The 23,508-nt window shown below is 38.4% G+C and overlaps 1 protein-coding gene across 2 annotated transcripts in view; it reads right to left on the minus strand.

Annotated features, from left to right (window-relative positions):
- The window catches only part of LOC132832109 (dnaJ homolog subfamily C member 13), a 134,274-nt gene that overhangs the window by 5,802 nt on the left and 104,964 nt on the right, over positions 1-23,508 (minus strand). For both annotated transcript variants that reach the window (XM_060849821.1, XM_060849822.1), the window contains exons 49-56: positions 22,675-22,787; positions 21,110-21,279; positions 16,744-16,786; positions 12,673-12,846; positions 11,248-11,427; positions 8,928-9,068; positions 3,556-3,699; positions 1,828-1,927 (exon numbers count right to left, since the gene is read on the minus strand). In XM_060849821.1, the coding sequence (XP_060705804.1) occupies positions 1,828-1,927; positions 3,556-3,699; positions 8,928-9,068; positions 11,248-11,427; positions 12,673-12,846; positions 16,744-16,786; positions 21,110-21,279; positions 22,675-22,787 (1,065 nt within the window). The remainder of the gene's footprint in view (positions 1-1,827; positions 1,928-3,555; positions 3,700-8,927; positions 9,069-11,247; positions 11,428-12,672; positions 12,847-16,743; positions 16,787-21,109; positions 21,280-22,674; positions 22,788-23,508) is intronic.

Raw genomic sequence — 23,508 nt, forward strand, 5'->3', positions numbered from 1 at the left:
TAGGAAAAAAAGACTTTGTCTATTTACTCTATCCATGGTCCTCATGATTTTAAAGCCTCTATAAGGTCACCCCTCAACCTTCAACGCACCAGAGAAAACAGCCCCAGCCTATTCAGCCTCTCCCTATAGCTCAAATCCTCCAACCCTGGCAACATCCTTGTAAATCTTTTCTGAATCCTTTCAAGTTTCACAACATCCTTCCGATAGGAAGGAGACCAGAATTGCATGCAATATTCCAGATCCAAATATTTCTAAGGATAAACACCAAAATAACATCTACTAATCAGGGAAAAAAAACAAGATACACAAGTTTTGGTTTCAGTACTGAAGACTATGTAAACATTAGAAATGCCCTCAAAGGATTTTTGGAACTTACAACCACAAGAGAGGTGTGAGGCCTTTTCAATCACATAATTCAAGGTGGAATTAAACAGAATAAAAAGTGAAGAGAAAAACAACAGTGCAATTGGGATCAGAGGAATAGCAGAGGTACAATTGTAATTTCTAAAGATTCTATGATTTTCCATCTTTCGTTTCATGCTACAAATCAGAAGCTTTTCTCATCTTCATTACACATTTGCACTTCACATTTTTATTTTACTGTTAAGTACACAAGGGGAAGAAAGATTTGCACAAGCTTGAGCAGCCAATGTGACACAGGTCTGTATCTTCTGTTGTCAGGATTACTTGTTACCATTGGGAACAAATATTGTAGCGCTAGCTATGACCATAGTAATTACATCATTTAAGATCATGGCAGTTTAATTTTTACTGCCCTCATTACCTGTTTACTCCTTGCCAGTCAAGAATCTGACTCTGCATTAAAAATATTCACTGACCCTGCCTACACTGTTCCCGAGAAAAGAAAAAAAAAGCCCAGACCAACCACACTCAAAAAATGAAGCTATTTTAAATAGGAACCCACCCCTGCCTTATTTTTAAAGTTCCCTTGTTCTGACTCTCCTTTAGGAGATACATTTTTTCCAGCATCCATTCTGTTAAGTCCCTATCGGATTTCGTGTTTCAATAAGATGGTCTCATTCTTCTAAACGATGAACAAACTCAATCTGTCCAACCTGTTCTCACAAGACAACCCCTTCACCCCAGTAATCAACATAATTAACTTTTTATGGTTTTCTAATGTAACTATATACTGTAAGGAGAGAGTAGTTGATTACAGTACTCCAGATGTAGTCCTGTCAATGTCTTGGCAAAACTTCCCCACTTTATATTCCATTTCCTACACAATAAACATTTTGTTTTTTAAAACTTGCTCATTGAGTAAGCATACTAACTTGTGGTTCTTGGATGAGGACAACCAGATCTCAGTACCATTCCGGTCACAAGTTCACGTTTTTCCACATTAAGGATATAGGCAGATTAAGTCAGTAGACAATTATTTGGTAAATGGAGTATAAAGACTCACATTCTCTTTATATTTACCAGCAACACATTCAGTCCCTTTATTGAAGTCTTTAAAATAATTGTTCAGTAGTTCAGCCCCCACCATTAGTCCCGAGAGCACTCCACTGGTTACATTTTGCCAATTCAGAGATTACCCATTTATCCCCTATATATCCCATTTTACAATCAACAACTGTAAGGGGACTAAAGAGCCAACAAAAGAGCTTTCTCCTAAACATTTATGACTGAATTTCATATACACTTCAAAAGGGCATCACTGAGCAAAGTTTAAGTACTACACAAAGCAAAATAGAAATATTTCTCTTCAATACCATAAGTTGTTTACTTGTTAAACATTTGCCATCAGACTGTGATTACGAATGGCATCTCCAAGTACAACAAAGGACAGTCAGATTTACTCACCTGTAAGATATCCTGCTGATTGTGACTCAGAAATAAATAAGTCATGCTTTTGATCTTTGAAGGCACTCCATACAGAGGAACGAGACAGAATTTCATTCACCTAAACAAGAAAGCTTTTTAAATATTTTAACCAGCTTCCCAGAATTAGGTTAAATAAGACATTTGATTTTTCCAAATTGTACTATGCCAGAAATACTGAGATGGAATGTTGAAAGGCTGTTTCAGCAGCAACAGTCAAGCTGTCTTTAGAACCCAAAGTTACTTGGAATTTATCATTTTCTTATGGCTCATGACAAAAACAATAGGAGTAACTATTTTTCCACCACACTACAGAACAAATCAGAACGTGATCAGTTAGAACAAGGTTTCCCCACATGAGCTTCAGTTCTTGAAACTACCTGCTATTCATCATTAAAACAAAATTGCTAGAAATGTCCAAATAAATTAGTACCAGTAATGACTACAGGGTGCACCTGATCAAGTTACTGCACTTTTTCCAGAAGATTGCTCATATTTCAGATATCCAGTGGTTTAACTCTATGCCACAATGATTGATAAGAACTCCTTATGTACATTAAATTGCATTATACAGTTGGAAACAGTGTACAGGTATTACTTGCTGAGGCTATCCTTGCTGCTTAATAAATAGCTCCACCTATGGTGGATTCCTCTAGTGCCATATCACCAACTCAAAGATTAATACTACAGGCTAGCGTCAGGTGAATAATTAGTTGTAGGCCTACTTGTAATAGATCAAGGGCCAAATCTATCCTCATTTAATCAAAGTACAATGGCAACGGAAGTAGAAAATGACAAGTGATCAAATTTAGCCAGCTTCACTGATTTTTATAACCAATCGAGCCCTCATGCTGATTAGAGCTACTGTAAGACTTTCTCCTATGTTTCAAGGCCATATTGAAGTTCAGTTCCTCATAAGTGCAGAGCAACTTAAATAAAAAACATTCATTGTCATTTTACAGCCAGAGATTTAATAGCTGAGCAGCACAAACAATGGGGAAAAGCAAATAAAATGATCAGATTCCTGTTGTAAGTTTGCTCATTGAGCTGGCAACCTGAACCTTGACCTGAGCTACAAATCTTAAAGATCGCATTGGCCGATTCATCTTTGGAGAATAAAAAAGGATGAGACGGTAAAATGTCAAGGGTAGAATCCCAGGGAATAAGCAACCGTTTAATACACTCCACTTCTTCACAATGACTGAGAATTCAGGTTTGATTTCTTCAGGATCATCTTGAAGATTTGCGGAAGAAATGTACAGATTGCAAGCTTTCGAAAATGTGATTAGCGCAATTGACTGCACTGGTGACAAATAGTTGGGGGAGTATGGACAGCCTTAAATGTAATATGGTTTTAGTATTTGGTCACAGAAATTTTGTTGCCACAATTTCTGCTATAATTGAAAATTATACTCATGTATGTAAAGTATTTTTAATCTCTTTAAATTTGGTAATTCCTCTACATTGGGGGGGGGGGGGGGGGGGCACAGGAATTAAATGACGACTGAAGAGGTATATTTTTCAAAAATTGAGAGTGATCCACTTTTGTTCCATTAGATTAGTGAGCTATTTCATGGCTGTTTTCTGGGTCACCAGGTCAAACCTTCAAGATTATCAGAGCAATAAGTCAGTCATCTAAATACTTAACGCTACCTTCTCACCACCAATTCAGTGAATTGAGAATATGATCTAAATGTGAAGAAATCTCACCTGTTCACCATACTGCAAACTCCGTGTCATCGATTTAAGTGCATTTACAATCTGTGCTTTCGTAGCAGCTGGATTTTCAACATTCTCAAGTCCTATTCCTTCCAATAGCCGCAGGAGGTATGGTACCAATTCAACTTTCAGACCCTTCAACAAACATGAAGTTTAAATTAAACACACAGCAAGCACAGGTCAAACTGGTACCAAAATTAGAATCTAGTGATAAGCAGTGCTGCACAAAAAAAATGGCAAAAGATCATCTGAAAAGCATTGCTTGCTAAATAATTTAGAATTGAAACATTGCAGTACTGCATTTCATCACATGTATCTGCAATGAAAGCTAGAGATACATACCCAGCTATAATCTCATTGAACATGGATTTATAAGCTAGATTTGAAGAATATTTGTGCCAAATGCTACTTCAAATGATCAGTACTCATGACTAATCCTTTATGGCAAAGTGTGGAGATCTTGCAGGTGTATACACAATAATACAAACGTAGGGTGCACCATTAGCATTTTGTACTGGAAACTTGTTTGTGACCACCAGTATAGAATGAGGCTCAATCTCCTCCAAATATCATTGGAAAGATTGAAACTATAGTCTTTTGGTAGTACAGAACTTAAGCACTACTGAAAAATAAAACCACACATTCTTTCCAAAAGATTTTGTCTTCCACTATTCACATGAAATACCAAAGAGGAAAACAATATTCATGCTGCATGAAACAAGAATGCTAATTGGTTGGCAAGTAGACTGATTGGCATTGCCATGGACGATACATTTGCAAATAATCTACAGTTAACAGGCATATGTTATTTAACATTTAAACCAGGCAAATCAGTGGACAGGCTGAAGCACTGCCCTGTGAGATGAACCAGAGAATGGCTGCATTGAAGGACAGGTGTGCACATGCATGTATGTGTTCTTTGTCTGCAAATATCATGTACATTAATGTATAGCTTACATGCAAGTGCACTCCTCCGTGAGGCTGGCTGAAGAAACTAAATTTATCGTCCATATAATTCTTATCACAGGATTATTTAGCGAGTGCTGCCCAATCACTGAATTACATCAAATGTCAGTCACTGTGCTGTAAATTTTCAAGCATGATCTGGTTAGGCACAGTCAGTCCCTGTACTGTCACCAACAGCCAAACGGGATAGGATGATCAAATTCATGTTACGGGATTCCAAACAACTTGTCTGATCTTCACTTGCCACAGAGCTTCAAAACCAACCTGGATATGCATATCAGTAAATGAGAAATAACTGGAATAGTCATCCTCAACAACATTACTATAATTAACAAGATGCACACCATTCCTAATGAACTTTATATCCATTGGATCTGGTCAGCACAACTACTTTGCCTGATTTGAAAGGGCAGTCTCAGAATTAAGGGACAGTAATTGAAGACTGAGATGAGGAAGAATTTCTGAGGGCAGTGTCTCTTTGGCACAAAGTTGTGGAGCGCAGTCCTTGTGTATCAGCGGATTAAATAGGGTGGACAGCGAGAGCCTTTTTCTTTGGATGGTGAAGGCTAACACGAGGGGACATAGCTTTAAATCGAGGGGTGATAGATATCAGGGGTAGTTTCTTTACTCAGTAGTAGGGGCATGGAACCGCCTACCTGCAACAGTAGACTCACTGATGTTAAGAACATTTTAATGGTCATTGGGCATACATATGGATCATTATGGAATGGTGTAGGTTAGATGAGCATCAGATTAATTTCACAGGTCGACACAACATTGAGGGCCAAAGGGCCTGTTCTGCGCTGCAACATTCTAAGTTCTATATTTAAAATTGAGATAGATTTTTTAAATCAGTAGTGCAATCAAGGATAATGTAGGATGGGCAGAAAAGTGGATGTGTCAGCCACAATCCTATTGAATGGTGGAGAAGGTTTGAAGGACCAAATGGCCTACTTCTGTCCCTATTACAGTAGTCTTACGAAAGCAAGTTAAAAACGTTTGCTGGACCTGTTGAGAGCAATTTACACTAAATGACATACGAATGTTTGTGCTGTCACAGCCTACCATGTCAATGAATGACATGCCTTTCGATGCTACCTTATCTATCACCAGCACTGCACAACACGGACTGGCTAGTGGTTCAAATAACTGCTGCAGTACATTTTTAACTTGTTTTCCACACATGCATTGTGAAGGATTCCTTCACACTTGCCAAGATCATACAGACTTGCACATTGGTAGCCATGCAGTATCCTTGTGCTCATTTGACATTGTTAGCCTATTCATCAATGTACCAATTAAGGAAGCCATAGACATCTGCACTGCAGCACTGTTACATGACTATCTAGATATTCCCCCCAGTCGCTGTGTAATTCAGTATTCATTGAACTTCTGAACTCAGCCATTCACTTGAGTTCAGTTTTAACAATATTATGCATGCCCAATTAGTTTGGATTGTCACGTGGTCCCCACTGGGTCCAGACTTCTCAAGCATCTTAGTGGGATCCCATGGGAAATGTGTTCTTGATGAAACAACACACAACTTCCTACCACTTGCATTTTCGATATACTGTACAGATGTTTACTATGCTTGAATCCATAGCTGCATGACAGACTTTTCTTACACATCTTAAAAGAATTCTATCCTACAATCAGATTCATCTTTGACTTCGAACAGTCAAGTGTGTTCCTTTCTTGAATGGCCTAGATGAGAAACTGGCCAGGAGGTTCTCTGCTACTGTCTACCACAAACCTCTGCACTCTGGCACTCCTTAAAAAAAAGGTCCATGTACAAATTGCTCAGGTCCTATTTACAAGGTTGCCAATAAGACCAATCTGATAGCTCCACATACGACAAAATTAGCCTTTTTGGCAACTTCATAAACAAAGTTCAAGCAATTTGTTCACTGTGCAAGCTGGATGCTGAAAGAGAGAGAACATCAAAGCATCCCTGTGGTATAACTGCTACCTTGATCAAGTCATTCCTCAGTATATATTGCATGAACAGACTAAAAGGCTTCAGCTCACAACTGGTCCCAATAATCGCCCAGTCAACTCCAGTTACCCAGGAAGGTATCTCAAAAGTCTGAGCAACAGATGAAGTTAATTGTTTCAGAATTACTACAAATGCAGTAGCAACACGTGGTATTTCTCAAAAAAAATGCTTAAACTAAGACAGAAAAAAATATTCTGCCTATTAAGTAATCTGGTATGTTAATTTTCGTGGTGTGCTGATAAGAATGTGGCTGTGCATTCCAAAGACAAGTGGATCACCTCAGGCAATTGTCTTGGGATGTTCACCGAAGGGTTTGACTGGATGTAACCAGCCCTCACATGCAAAACTGTGTTCAACATCAGATGCGATTCTGCAATCAGAGACTTGCTAAATAATCCTGAGGGAGCAAAGAATTACTGACAACCAATTTAGGGTAATCAGTCAGGCTCAGAGGCAAACTTGCATGTATTGAAAGCTGCATATATTAATACACAGAGCCCTGTTCTTTGCAAACAGAAACAGACTTCACCTATTTCAATTCAACAAACTAGATGACTACCCTGTGAAATGAATCCCAGAGTGGTTATGTCAACCAGTGACAATTTGCCTGGTTAGAATTTAAATTTTAACAGAGAGCTGTAAATCATTGTTATGGAGATTATGTCAGTTAGAAATCGCTCCCAAACAAAATCAACACTGTCCTCTCATTCCTTCTTTTCCCTCAATAGCATTTCTCAAATTATCTTTATGATTTGATGATGAAATGCTTTGACAAAAACATGTTCTTTTCAGCAATACTAAAACAATTGCCTTTGGCTCCAACAACAAAATCAATACTTTTGCTACTGATCCCAACTTCCTACCTGAGGCTGTACAAGACTGTTTGGAATCTCAGTATTGAGATCCCCCCCACAAGAGTGCAGTCTCTGACTCAAATTTTACACAAACATTGCCTGTATAACATTGTCAGTCTTGAACCCACTAAAGCCTATCTACTAATAAGAATCTCACCCAAAGAAATCCTCTTCCAAATATTTCCAATGTGGCTAGCTGCCTTTGCATACTCTCTTCTATTGGCAAATAGTTCCTGGCACTAATATTCTTGGAGTAATCCTGATGTGGCTTATCAACACCTTGCATTTATAGAGTATCATTTTAATATCAAAAAATGTCCAAAGGCATTTCTGATCAGAAAGTGGTTGCTGAGCCAAAGAGAAAGTTAGTTCTTTTGAGAGTATTGCATACTCCTTTTTTTGTGAACATCTAAGTGACCCATTGCTCTTGATTATTTCCTATTCTAAACTCAATATTCCTGTGTCTGCTGACTTTCACGGATTCAATTGCTTAAATTTAAAAACCCCACCTTGGTGTTTAAATCCATTATGGCTTCACTCCTCCCTAATAAGAATTACTGCATTAAAGCACCCATCCTGTCTTTTGTGCATCTTTCCTCCTCCTGTTACACAATTTGTGATTTGAGATTAAAACCTTTTAAAAGGAGTCAGACTGAAATTTGCAACAATGCTTTCAAACACCTTCTTCAGAGGGCATTGCTTGGCTGAAGCTTTCAGTCAACCCAATAACTTTCTCTCTGGCTTAGCAAGCCAAGAGGCCGGGCAGGCGGGCTAAGACTAAAAGGTGGCCAGAGCCAAGAGGCCGGGCAGGCGGGCTAAGACTAAAAGGTGGCCAGAGCCAAGAGGCCGGGCAGGCGGGCTAAGACTAAAAGGTGGCCAGAGCCAAGAGGCCGGGCAGGCGGGCTTTATGATTTACACATGAAAGAAGTGAAACTAGATGAAAGGCTTCACAATCAATTTTTCAATGTATAATTTCAATTACATCACATTAAATTTTTGCTATAAATTCTGTGTTAGGATTGAGCCCTCCACTATCACTTGATGAAGGAGCGTTGCTCCGAAAGCTAGTGTGCTTCCATTTAAACCTGTTGGACTATAACCAGGTGTTGTTGCGTGATTTTTAACTTAATTCTGGTCAGAAATGCCTTGAGATTTTTTTTCATATTAATATGGCACAGGTTAAATGCAAGGTGTTAATAAGCTGCATCAGGTTTACTTCAAGAATAATCATCTTGTCTAGCAAGAAGAATACTGGTGCCAGAAACTATTTTCCAATAGTAGTCATCAATAAAGAGTGGATTGAAACTAGAAAAATTAGATTGTTCCAAATGCTCTCGTAATCAGATTCATCACAGCAGTGAGTGTGCCTGATTGCCACAGTTGACCAAAGGCAGATCAAGAAAAAGAATGTAATATTTACGAAACCTTCTCTTGATAATGCTAATATTTACAGAAATTAACTTGTAGCTTATATCCAGCAGGTAACACTAACAAATTCAACAAAATGGTAGTTCAGATTGATGAAATTCTCTAATAGAGGTACCCACCTGTGCTACTAAGTCAGTCTGCTCCTTCTGGAACATTCTATTCAGAGATTCCGAGGCAAGGCCTACCATATCTGATCGCACCTTCATTCCGTTCATCAAAGGCCCGATAGTTTCCAGCATTGCCATAGCTCGGACACATAACTAAAAAAAAATTGTTAAATGTTGAATAAAGTTGAAAAGCTATCACCATTTTATTATTTCTGTTACAGATACCAAGATTACAGAAGACAGTGTCACTAAATAATAGGCATTGACCAGTATCACTGGAATCTTTTAGACAATGTTAATTATGTTATCCCCTCCTCAATGTCTGAATTAATGCACACAAACAGAAGGTGGATTGCGAATGCACTCCAGTAATCAATTGACAAGAATCACTAACATATGGGCAGTACCTGTTTTCCCATTTGCCCCATCTTGCCACTAATTTATGCCATCAGACTGGAGGACCTAATCTTGCCCAACAGATATACTTTCTCCCGATGATAAGAAAATAAGGCTGTGGGAAGGGCAACCATAACACTAACAGTAACCAAGGAACAGGTAGCTGTCCAAGGTTGAGGGAGGGAGGTGCAGGGCTGAAGTAAAGAGAAGAGAAGAACACAGACTACTGTGGTTACAACAACTGGACAGGCAATGTTGGCAAAAGTTTGGGAACACAAACAGCATCCTTTGAAGTCATAGCCGGAATTTCAAAGGCACGCTCTTTGATACAAGTGAGATCGCAAAGTGATTAGAAGGAAAACTGGAAAGGGCATGTGAAGAACCAGTTGTCATGTTCATGATCCAGGACAAATGAGATGCAAGTGCGGCAACTGCGTTAAGGTTATGGAGGGCAATAGTTGAGCCATGTGCTAATTAGCAAAAGGTCAAAAGAAAAAATAACTAAGAGCAAAACTTGGCTAAAAGGGTTTCTGTGCAGAAATGAGGGGCTCAATTCTACAGAACCGAGCCACTGGGACAGGCTGCAGCTAAACTGGAAGCCTGGCTGAAATGGGGCATGTAGTATTTGAAGGTGATACAAGGGGCTGATTTGGGAGGATGAGGATGCTCAAGTAAAAACAAAAACATGAAATTAGTTTGATGATGATGATGAAGAGCAGAACCCAAATCATACAGTGGAAAAGACAAATATTAATTTCTGAAAAAATGGCAGAAACAAGTGAACTGATACGAACGTGATAGAAGCAACAGTAATCAAGTTTAACAAGACAAAAAAAGGAGAAAAGAAAAACAGCATAAAGGCAAAGTGGCCAGGTAGAATGCAGCATGATACAGATTTCAGTCGATAAACTGACATAGGTCAAGGAATGCAACAAATTTGAATCACAAATCCAGTTTATAGCCCCTACTGTTCTCTATCTTCAAAACCTAGCTACCAGCTGGTCATGACTAAGAAAAATACGTACTCCAAGTCATAAGGTCATTAGAAAGAGCACAGAAGTTGAAGTCTAGCAATATTGAGCATTATGATCAGTTGTGGGAGGATGACAAAATCATTTCTGATTAAATAATTCAAATTCTGTCAAATTGCTCAATCAGCTCAATGCACTCAACATGCCCTGGGATAATTCCAGGACTTCGATTTAGTGGTTATAGGCAATTGCTTTTGACAGACTGGTCTTCAAAAACATGTACATTTCTGGAAACAATTACATTAACACAAGTTGCCAGCTCGTTTCACACAAGCACAATTGGGTTTGTCTTTAAAAGACATGCTATTAGAAAACTGGGCTCCCCTAAACTTACACGTGTCCAATTTCTACAAAGATGGTTTTGTTACGCAGACAAAGAACATTTGAGAAATGCAGCACCCCAAAATTCTGGACACCATATTCAACTGTCAAGAACCTCGGGTCCACTGTGTTCTGTCTGCAAATAATTATAATAAGTCTGTTTAATGGTTTTGTCACTGTTAAATGATCTCCAACAGGGCAGATGTAGTTTGCCTGCTGCAACAGGATCAAATGTGATGAAACCCACACAGAAGTAGGGCTTTTATTCTACAGTATTTCATATAAAACGATTGCTTATCTGTAGTGTATGCACATTTCAGATAAGGAGCAGCACAGACTTGACAATGGAAGCCAACTTGTAGCACAAATAAAAATGATAATTTAGCAGCAAGGCAAAACAATAACAGACAAGTGAGGCTGAATAAGCTTGCATTATTCAAACGGTATGAAACAAATGCAATACATGCAATGAAGGTTGCTGAAGTTACAGAATCCAATGATTAAAAACATTAAAATTTCAAATCTGTAGAACTGGAAAAACAAAGTTGATGTTGAAACACAAATCAAAAAAAAAAAATTTTTACCTCATTGTCAGAAAGAGCATGAATGACCCGGATTGATGACTTGGGGATGACATTGTTTTTGTGGTTCAGAGCCTGAATAACTTTAGGAAGGTGGCCTAATGGAGGTACCTGGTCTGCCAGCTGAGGCTGGGAATGGAAGAGGCAGACTGCTGCTGTGGTAACCGTTTCTAAAGTTTCACCCTGTGCAGAGAAACAGACCAATTACCAACACGTGCAAAGCATGGAGTTACGCAACACTTCTAGTATATGGAATGTGACATGATGAGACAAAAATCTACATAAAATAAGGATAGACAAAAGAAGTTATTCAACCCGACAAGCTGTCCTCTCACTTACATTTTCTTTAAACAAAGCTTAAACATTTCATGTAGATGCATGGCAAGTCATTTTGACTTTGCTGTGAACCTATGGTTATAAGTCATCAGTTTATGAACCATTACTACAACAACCTGGGATTTTACAGCAAGTCAGTTAGCCATACAATCAAACATATATATGGGTCAGTCTATCTGAGACACACTCAATGAAAATACTCTTTTCTTCCCCCTACTTAACTATCTAGGTTTCAAATTAATGCATCTGTGCTATCTGCCTCGACCATTCCAAGGGTTAGCAAATTTCAACTTCCCATGACACAGTAAAAACAAAGTTTCCCCAAAATCTATTAGTCACGAACTTGATTTGTAGCCCAGAGTTTTAAGCTCTCTCCTCCTCTCACTCCACCATTGCAACTCTCTTGAGCAAACTCCTTCATAGTATTAAAAGACCTTCATCAGTTCACTTGTTCTCTTTTTAAAAAAAATTCAAAAAATCCATAGGTCTGATCAGTCTTTCCTAACTGTTGCACTCATTCTGGTTCTAATACCAACCATATAAAATTAGTTTTGCACTCACTCTACTGCATCCTTTTGTAACATGAAGTCTAGCACTGTGCACAATACTCAAATGTGGTGTAAACACTGGTTTGACAGATGTTTGACATGAAGTCAAAAAGCAGAGAGCTAATTTCTACAGAAATATAGACATCAGTGCTTTGTTTGCACTTACGAATTTGTCTGTCTATTTGCATTGCTCCTCTCATGATTTACAAACTTCAGCTTCAAACTGCATTGTGCACCTGGCCAATTTAGATTTTTGTTCTGCAAGGAGTAGATGGCTCCTCGTTCATCCTGCCAAAATGCAACACCCCATACTTCACCACAAATTAATTTGCCATTTACATTCTTAATCTGCAATCGTCTTTTTTCTATATCAAAGATGTCCCACAAACGTTGCTATCATACTTAAGCATAGTTACTTTATTTTAAGTGTGAACAATTCCTTCAAGTTCAAAACTGGCTTTCAAATTACAGAAAGGTCATCACTAATTTCTCTGCACATTCGCTAGTATTGAGATTAAAAGATGATTTCCAATGTCACACTTACATGAGGATTATTTGTTTCCAGCAGCTCCGTGAGTTTCTCCAGCAGCCCAACAAGGAATTCTCGAGGTTTACGTAGAACCCAACCAGGTTGTGCAATAAAGATCCTCAAGAAGACTCCTCCGACTGACAATTCACCTCCAACTTCACTATAAGCAACTGTAAAGTCTTCCGGCAACTGCAGAGGATGGAGAGTATTTGTTTCATATTAATAGTAGCGTTTCTTTTGTATGAAACCCCCATCAACTCAAACTCTTCCACAGAGAATGATTGAGGAGAAAATGTATTTTACAAATGCAATCACTTACTAGATGAACAGCTAGTTAGGCCAGTTACTGCTTTTTCTGTGGGGAAACATCCAATTGCACCTATCCCCTAATATCACTGCTAACATTGTATTCTTGTTTGCCAATAATGTCTTAAATTTGTGATTAGAACACAAAAGCAATGGTGTTATTCTACTACTTTTAAACAACATTCTCTCACTGAAGTTTTAAAGCAACAATGCAACATGGTCAGTTTCCCTTGTTTATATTGAATACTCGGTTAAACATGACCAGAGAAAATCCCAGTCCAGTTGTTTTCCTCTCCCTCCATACAACAAACTTCACTGGAAACAAAGCCTTTTTTCCTCTACAGCACACAAAACAATGTCCATATTTTATTATAGATAGAGAAAAGTTCAGCGAGTTATACTTGAAAGAGGAACTTCTTGTTTATGATCAGGGAACGCCTAATACCCTAAAAAGGTAACTACTTCATTTCAAACAAGACTGGCTAACCTTATTTATTCATTCTGCTATCTGTGCTAAAACTCATGAGGCTTGGGTTGTTTTGATGGGTAGGCTATGTTTTGAAGTGCCCCTGGATACAAGAGGTGTGGGCCAAAGCAAGAGGTTTGCTCAGCAAAAACAGGCAGAGTTTATTGGCTGTGGAACGTAAGGGATCGAGTGCAGCAAAGTAAATCTGGTGGGGAATGGACAATGACACTGCATTTCCATGGTTCTTTAGTTTTGCACAGAAATGACTGAGGTTAAAGAGCTTTTCTTTAAAAAGGTGCTCGTTAGTAACTACAGAGAACAGAAATTTAGCCATTCGGCCAAACAAATATATAGCCTGATCTTAGATGAAATTAAATCACCATTGTCAGGTAGATTTTAAATAGAATAGGTTTTCATCCATACTTTGGTTGATCTCAATATGTATTTTGAAGGTGTCTGGTCAGATCTTCCATTCAAGGTAGTTATACCATCATGAGGCTGGTGGCAAGACCATGCAGCAGTTTCTTAAACAGCCAAATCACTGGAGCATAATCCACAGGACCCAAGCATTTACCAAATCAAATGCCCCTAATGTTTGGCATTTTTCTTTGATTTATCTGGCAACAAACACCACCTCTGAATGATTTAAAGCCACAATGCCTCTGGGATTTACTCAGTCACAGGAAATAGACAATTCAGGTCATTTGACTTGTATTGGAACATTTCCAACTCAAAATCCATTTCAACCCACACCAATTATTCCACCTCCCATATACAGTATACTGAAGACACTCTTGAATAGGTTGAGCACTTTCCAAATACACGGCAACCGGCACACTCAAAAGGCCACCATTGTCAAAGAGATCCACTGCCATCTACCTCTGTCCTCTACAGATTTTGACAGTAAGTCCTTGATAACAAAGATGCTTAAACCAGGATTTCTCTGGTCAGAGCAGCTGTTATCATCACATTCTTCTACTTCAGTGGGACCTAGACTATCAAAGCATAAATGTTCGAGAAATTCCACCAGCAATGCCTCCAAAGTGCATCTCTCAAAGTCAGTGAGAATATTATTGTTCAAGTGCTAAAAGCCTTCCTGAAGACAACTCCACAAGCATTCATGAAAAGTTCTTGTAGAATTAATTTTAATAGGCCAAATTTTGTGACCAGCTGTCAAAGAAAAAAAAGTCTCTTTCACCAGGGTCCTATTTTCTCAACTCTCAAACATTTAGCTTTCCAGGGGAGGACAAAGAAAATGTTTCAAAGACACTGAAGCACAGATGTAGCAACATTAATGACTGGCAGGAATAGTTCCTAATTGTTCAAGGCAGCAAGAAATTGTCCATTAAGCTGCAGGTACAGCTACAGCAAAGGAGGAAAGAAAAGGAAGCAAATCCTGCACTCTAGATCCCACTACTTCACAGTAAATATCGGTCTCCCAAACCACAAAGATCCACGATGGAAATTTGTGCCCAAGACGACTTCAAGAGACAACATGACATGTGCCAGGAGACAAATTTATTAATTGATACAAACACCTTGAAAAGATTCATCTCAAATTCACCACTTTGGCTGCTTACTTTAGTTAAGTTAGAGTTGAAGGTGACGTGACTGACCAAGGAATTGCTTGGTTAACTTTAACTCAGCTCTTTAGGAAATCTACAAAGAACTCATTGACAAGTCTTAATCAGCTGACTGGGGATAAAAGTAGTTCAATAGAAATGAGTTTTTTGTCCCATATAAACTGATTTTCTGTATTTTTTGAAATACATGTACCATAAATAACCTAATTTTTACAAACTTTGTATTTTCTTTATAAGGTGATTTTAGTCTGATTTACAGTGTCCTATCTGCCTCTCATCATTGTAGTGGGTAGAAGAATGTTGGGTTTCTCTTACTTCAATTCAGGATCACTGCCAGTCCAATGACAAGTTCTCACTCTCAGCATATATTATGGAGTAATTGTGGGTCATGAAGGTAAATACAAGCAAAATACCTAGTCTCAACACCTACAATATTGAAACCAATGAAATTCAAAGAAACATGCACTAAATTCATTGAGACAAGCAATTATATTTGTTTTCATATTAAAATTATTTTCTTCACAGAAAACACTGCTGGTATTAGTGGCTGTTTATGGGCTTAAAATATTTTTCCTTAATTCCAGTTGCAAATTTCACCAGCTGTTAGGAATAAGCAACACCAAATCCAAAATGAAATAAAAATGAGCTTCAGTAATCATGAGTGTGAAATCAAAACCCCAGTGATACAAATGCTGTTGAGACCCAGAAAGTAAGCTGGACTAATACACACAATATAAATGTTGCAGTATGGAGGACATTCCAACTTTTATTCATGTTTTTTCTTTAAGCGTAATCATTCTCACTACCATTCTTTTACTAATATAAGATAGCAGAAATAAGTATCGAACTTGCTGTGATAAAAGGGTGCATTGGAATCCAAATGTTGCATCAGTTTGGCCACAGGCAGAGTGTGAAATGGAGTTTCAGTGCCATCTGCAAAACTCACATCAAACTTCATTATGTTTGAGGGGCGAAATGAAAAAAAAGTTGCATTCATCTAGGATTTGAGCTATAGGGGGAGGCTAAACAGGCTGGGGCTGTTTTCCCTGGAGCGTCAGAGGCTGAGGGGTAGCCTTATAGAGGGGCATGGATAGGGTAAATAGGCAAAGTCTTTTCCCTGGAGTCGGGGAGTCAGAACTAGAGGACATAGGTTTAGCGCGAGAGGGGAAAGATAGAAAAGAGACCATGGGGCAACTTGTTCACGCAGAGCGTGATACGTGTATGGAATGAGCTGTCAGAGGATGTGGTGGAGGCTGATACAACTGCAACATTTAAAAGGCATTTGGATGGGTATTTGAATCGGAATGGTTTGGAGGGATATGGGCCGGGCGCTGGCAGGTGGGACTAGATTGGGTTGGGATATCTGGTCAGCATGGACGGGTTGGGCCGAAGGGTCAGTTTCCATGCTGCACATCTCTATGACTCTTATAACTAATGGCATGTTACCATCCTCACCTCTGCTTTTCCCATTGCAACTAAACTGGAAAGAGGGGGTTTTGGTAACTCCTCAGTTCAATCAGCAAACAAATTGACCTTTACCTTGTTGGATTTTACTAATCTAAATAAATATTCAGCAAAAAAAAAGTCCTCTCTCTTGACAAAAGCCACTGCGCATCAAGGGGTTGTTCAAACAGTCAATTCGACACCACTACACAGTCAGTATCAAAGTCATGGGAGAATATGCTTATGTACGCCTTTACAGAATCTATTAATTATACAATCTCTGCATACCTTCCAATTCACATCTGGATTGTCACGCTGTTGCTTGAAGTGGCTTTAAAAGAAAGAACAAACCTAGTTTAATTGAGAATTCAGTTTCACTACAGCAGCAACACACTCTTACTTTGAAAGAGAAATGTTGGAATTTATTGGTGGATTATTTGTTAGTTGCACTGGTAATAAAATGCATAATAATTTAAAACTATTGTCCTAGAAATCAGTTACTTTCTCTCCCCCCAACAACCCCAAACATGTACAATAAAGTTTCTTGCATCCTGTTTGCACTTGAAGGACTGCATTTCAAGACTTTTATTGTCCACCAGCCAACGGGTGGCCAAAGCGAGATTGTAAATTTACTGCTAATTAATAAAACTAGTGCACGATGAGTACTCTGGAATTGAGCCCGGGCCATAGGTGAAGTAATGTCTAACAAACTGCACCAAATCTAACAAAAGTTGAATTACATCTAATGCATCCAGAGCAAAAACACTGCTCTGAATTTCAAGTTTATTCAATCCATCTATTTTAAGACACTGTTTAACAATTCATTCAACAAATTTATTAAACATTTTCTCCACATTTTTCCACATCAATATCACTGAAAAGGTGGGAAATAAAATAGTTGCATCTCTACTTCATAGCACATTGTTTGTTTTTTTTAAAAATACTCAGTCCTGAGATGTGGGTGTCACTGACCAGGCCAGTATTTATTGCCCATCCCTAATTACCCAGAATGCAGTTAAGTGTCAGCCACTTTGCAGTGGGTCTGGAATCACAGGTAGGTCAGGCGAGGTTGGCAGTTTCCTTCCCTAAAGGGCATTAGTGAACCAGGTGGATTTTTCTGACAATCAATGGGTTCTTTTTGCGGTCACCAGTAGACCCGGAATTTCAGAATTTTTAAAAAACTGAATTCAAATTCTACCATCTGCAAAGGTAGGATTTGAACCTAGGTCCCCAGAACATAATCCAGGTCTCTGGATTAATTGTCTAGCAATAATACCATAGGCCATTGCCTCCCTATGCACAGGAAATGTTTACAATGATACTCTTCAGATCTCTAACCTTTGCATAATGTAAATCAAATCCCACAAACAAAATGGAATGGACCAACTGAGCAGCCCAGGGTAGGGAGTCTGCCACATCATGTGGTTTCATCCCTCCCACCCCAATATACATAAACAGCTTTCTGTTTGAACACCTCCATTGCTTTACTGGAATGCAATTTCAGCAATAATTGACATTGGGAAAGATGAGCTTCAGCTGCTCCAGGCAAAAATCAAAAGAGGGTAAACAGCAAGAATCATGGTACATGGGAGCCAAACTACATTCCAAATAGGAATACACCATAATGTGAGCAACTATGAAGCAATGGCTTGTTTAATTTAGTTACTGATATTAAAAATGAAAAATAATCTGCAAACTTTGTTTTAAAGCCAGCTTGGAACACCGACCATTTTTATTTTCAGCTGTCAGTCAGACACATACTTTTCAAAATGCAGCCATCCTGTAAAGCAGGGTATGGTCAGCATCCAAATTTTGGTCAGTTAGTAGTGGTACTTGGGCAGGGGAAGTCACCACAGTTCAGAAAAGACAGACAATCAAAGGCTAGCTTGGAAAGGCTAGCACTGATAACTGGATGCTACAATTGAGTTTGGAAGCTTGGTTTGTTTACTCGCTCAACAAGCACATGTCAAAAGGTATGTCCTTAGTTTCCCCAGATGTCCTGTTGGCTATGAAAACACAAAGCATCAGGGGCAAGAAAAATACTAGAGTATTGCAAATCGACAAACAGAAAAATGCAACATTTGGGAAATGTTTTTTCAGCAAACTGATTACAGGAAGCTTTAAGCAAAGAAAATTTCTCTGTTTCAAGAATTACTGTCCAGGTCATACAGAATTTGACTACATATCAAAAAAGACATCTTGTTAAAGCTTGGTCTAACGTAAATCAGATTTGCACATCAATTCAAGAGAAAAGCTAATAGTTGTGGGCTGAACACCAACCTTTCATATTTAATACTTGCCCTTTCAGTAAAGTGCATCAAATAATGCAGAAAAAAAATCTTGTCAAAGATTTGTCTTGCACTCTGCAGGACAATTTGTAAGCATATCAATTCAAGATGAAAACCAACAATTACATAGACGAAATTATTATTTATTCTTATGCAATATAAATGTTAGCTTTCCCCTGGAATGGATATGCTTGTAAATTGTCCTTATTTGTGTTAGACAAAGCTGCAACAGGATGTGTGTTTTGTCAGGCATAGTCAGCTTTTATCTATTGACAATCTTGACCTCAATTCCAATGTCTTACCCTAAGTATCTCTATCTTGGTTTGCACAGAGGTCTCAAGACCTTTAAAGGACATTAGTCTTCTGCACAAAAATTCCGGATTATTGCATTTGCTTGAAACCTACATTAGTGTTTGGACTGTTGTATTTTTAATTTAGACATACCTGAGAGCACCTTAGACAGAAAATAGTTTTTTCTTCGAGAGCCAGAATTCCAAAACTTGCAGATTATACCAAATTACAGACAGAGCAGATAAGAAGAAATGCAACCAAATTCTGAAGGATTAAACTAGATCAGTATGGGTCATGTGTAATGTGAAGATAAATAGGACTTTAGTGTGAGAACAAAAAACAAGAGCGGGCACAAATTGGAATAGTTGTGTAATGCGATTGAGAAAGATGATAGAAGTTGCACAAAATATAAGCTACATTTCTAATTAACATAAAAAGAAAATGGAAAATAAAGTAAGGCATTAGACTTTAAAAAAAATGCAAATCTACACCAGTGCTAGAGTGGTTAGGTGAAGTGTCTTTAGGGAAGTGGAGTCATTAAGACGGTCATGAAACAAAAGGAAGAGAGCTGGTTAGAAGTGCGTCACTTTGGTGATAATATTATCAGTGAAACCCAGATGTTGGAGGCCATTTGCTGATCAAACTGAGACAAAGAACGGTTAAAATCTGCCAGAGAAAGAGAGTGATGAAAGAATTTGGGACTGCACATGGTCTACATGCATGCTAAGTGAGAAATTTACCTTTGTATTTATGATTTTAAACATGCTTCTTTTCATAGAAATCACAAAATATAAGTTACTCCATTAGTGAAAGAATCTGTAAATTGCACTCAACATAATTTGCTTGTTAATTCATATTTAGCTTAAGTTGATTTGTTAGTGTGTTTAAGAGGCGAAATCTTGCCCACTGGTCTCTTCTATGGAGGTCATTTGATAAGTTCAGTTCTTTTACATTATTGGTCTCCAATTTGTCATCAGAGGATCATTACAATACCCATATTAAAACCATTTATGCAGTTCCCTAAACTATGGGCAACAGCTTAAGCAGCATCCTGGTACCATCCTGGATTCAAAGTGACCAAGGCCATTTGCATAATCATATTTCTAGAAGCTTCTGAACCCACACCATCATACAGAAAATCCAGTTGAAGTTAACAAACAATTCAGAGGTGAGCCAAGTGCTTCCACCTACCTCTGGAAAAAGGGAGACATTAAGTTCCATTATGCTAAAATTAGCGTTAATATTTTTAACCATTACCTCACTATCTCAATGGGAAATCTAATAGAGATAAAGCTACACTGTTAGCTAAATAGTCTTCCGTTAACCCATGGAGAACAGTGGGCTCCAAGTACCTGAAATGCCTGAAGTCTGAACGTGTTGATTTGGAGAAACGTAGAAGTCCAGAATTCCAAATCAGCTGTTTGATCCCCAACAGAAAAGGCAAGAAAACAGCATGTCTCCGATCCCCCATTTGTCCAAGTTGGAGGTTGGGTAGAAAAAAAAATATACTTGGCTTGCAAAAAAGAACTACAGGGCTCAGCTCACCGAGAACACTATGCTGGACACTGAAGTTCTGACTCACATTAATTCCTCTAGATTTACCAAACTTGTCATTTATTACCTCTGTTGCATATTCTATTTTCCTTAATTTTGAGCATGAAAGTAGGAGAACGAGAGCGGTCATGAAGCATTTTCCTTGTGTTTTGAATGTTTTGACAATAAACGCTTTTTAATTTCATCTCAAAAGGCTTGGCTGTGGGTTTACTTTGAAAAATTAGAATCGAAAAGCCAAGGTTTAAAGAACCTCTCTCAGCTTACCTCAGCAAAGCATGGGAGTAAAAAGGGAAAGTAGCAAATCAAACAATATCTCAATGACAGGCTTCAAGGGGAAAACATTCATTGCTTAAAATTTACCCTCATTCTGCACCCTTATGTCTCTACAAGAAATCACCTGATAAGAGGCTCAGGTTTGCTGGGCGTCTATACAAAACCAGAAACATTTATTAAATTTGAAAAGGGATGGACAAAAATCAAAGAAAAAAAATCAGAATTTGATGGACCATTGGTTTACATACTCTAGCATCATTTGTCGGACTGTTGTAGACACCTTTTCCCTGGAATTGTCATTCCATATTAACTCTGGGTTTTCATGTGTCCCCTCGAATATATGCACAGATGCTTCAGGATTGTCCCTCATAGCATCCATGAAGACACTTGGTAGAAATTTGGTCAATGTGATTCGCACCTAAATCAGAAGTAGCAATGGTTATTGAAACAGTTCAGTGGCACATCATAGACAACAGCATTAAAACAATGACATTGAAAACCTACCAATTAATAAGGCATCAAATCCCCAACACCATTTGGTGAAATAGTTCTTCCTTTTCCATACGGCATAGGAAAAGTCTGCTTGATGGGATCATGACTGATCTGGTAATCCTCAACTCCATTTTGTCTTACTGATTAAAAATCTATTTCTGCCTTGAACATAGCAGCTAATCAGAGAGGAGGTATGTGGATTTTCTATAATTACCAGTCTTTAACAGACTAAAGCATAATTTTATTTACAAAGAAACTTGGATCAGGGCTTCAGGGCAGGAAGACTTAGACTTAGACTTAGACTTAGTGTGGAAACAGGCCCTTCAGCCCAACAAGTCCACACCGACCCGCCGAAGCGAAACCCACCCATACCCCTACATTACCCCTTACCTAACACTACGGGCAATTTAGCATGGCCAATTCACCTGACCCGCACATCTTTGGACTGTGGGAGGAAACCGGAGCACCCGGAGGAAACCCACGCAGACACGGGGAGAACGTGCAAACTCCACACAGTCAGTCGCCTGAGTCGGGAATTGAACCCGGGTCTTCAGGCGCTGTGAGGCAGCAGTGCTAACCACTGTGCCACCGTGCCGCCCTGAAGAGTTGAATATAGGAGACCCTACATAAATTCTCTACTGGAAATTCATTCCATCTCTGCCATTTTTCACCATTTGGTTACAAAAGATTTTCCAAAATAAAAAAAGGATGAACCAAACCCATACAGGAAAAGAAAACCAGAAGACAGCGTTGGAGGAAGGGAACTCCTGCATCTCTTGAAGCTGATCATCAAGCTCCAAAAGTTCTTGCCTATTTTGAAATTGAACAAGTGACTCTTATCTATTGCTAGAAGTTTTCAGAAACTTCAGGACAAAAAATAAAAAAAAGTCTGGTTTGGGTTGATAGAGGGTGGAAACAGTAGCAAGAACACAAAATCCAACATTAATATATAAAAAAAACTTAAGGAAAACAAACCTTCAAAGCTACAGTGGGATGACTTGCAAGGATAATAAAAACCCTAGTTATATGATGCACCACGTCAAATATACAGCATTAGACGTTTTGTTATGTGAATATTTCCGACAACAATCCAATTTCAATGCTTTGTATGCCAACGATACTACTAGGAGTACCAAATTAAAAATAATTTGCAATACATTTTTGCTCTCAAACAGTTCAGACATGCTTGGTCACAGAAACATAGTTGAGTTGTAGGCTGTCTGTCATTGGACCCTGCTCTGCAAGTCAATGCGATCATGCCTGATCATACTGGTCCAACCTACATTTATAAAGCCAATTGTTGTTTTAAACAATTACACACCTTTGGTCCAACGAGTTTGTCTGTAATCATTTTGGCAAAGAGCTCTGCAGTCTGTGCTCGAACCTGAGGATGAGTTGAATTACAAAACATGTCTAGTAGATATATAAGGGAACCTGCACAGAAACAAAAACAACAAATAACTTCATTTGCTCTTCAAAATTAACTCAAACAAAAGACAAGATTTCAAAATGGAAAAATACACTGAGCTAGCAATTTAAGAAGCATGTTAATCCTCCAATTCAAGAATGATTTTTAAAGATGGGACTTTATTCAGGTTGAACAGAGGACTTCAAATGAGTATTTACTTAGCCGGTCTGGTCTGTATGTGACTCTAGATCCACAGCAATGTAGTAAGCTCTCAACTGCCCTCTGGACATTTAGGGACAGGTAAGAAATGCTGGCCTAATCATGTTAAGCGAATAAATAATCAGAAAAAGTTGACAGAACAATTCACTGTTGTTGAAGTTATGGTTATTGTATTATATTGTAAACTTTGAACTCATTAGGAATCTTTGTGCAAATGTTTGAAGCATACAATTAAGTGTAGATTAAGCCCTCTGTTCTGCCTGAAGTTTAAAAGAGTACCCTTCAGATTCAGGAGACACTTCAGTGGCAATCCAAACCACACTCCTTCACACTGCTCAAATTGTAAACAATTCATTCCAGAATAAAATAGCGATAAAAATGGCACAACGCAATGCAAGACCATTTTCTAACAGTAAACACTGTGCTTAGTGTCAGGTTACTAAATACTGGTGATCTAGAGTTTGCTGAATGTAAACCTTGTGTGAAGAGTAACGTGCTGTACATAAACAGTATTACTTCATTAGTTTT

Source organism: Hemiscyllium ocellatum, chromosome 34 (genome assembly GCF_020745735.1).
Source record: "Hemiscyllium ocellatum isolate sHemOce1 chromosome 34, sHemOce1.pat.X.cur, whole genome shotgun sequence".
In the NCBI taxonomy this organism is placed as follows: domain Eukaryota; kingdom Metazoa; phylum Chordata; class Chondrichthyes; order Orectolobiformes; family Hemiscylliidae; genus Hemiscyllium; species Hemiscyllium ocellatum.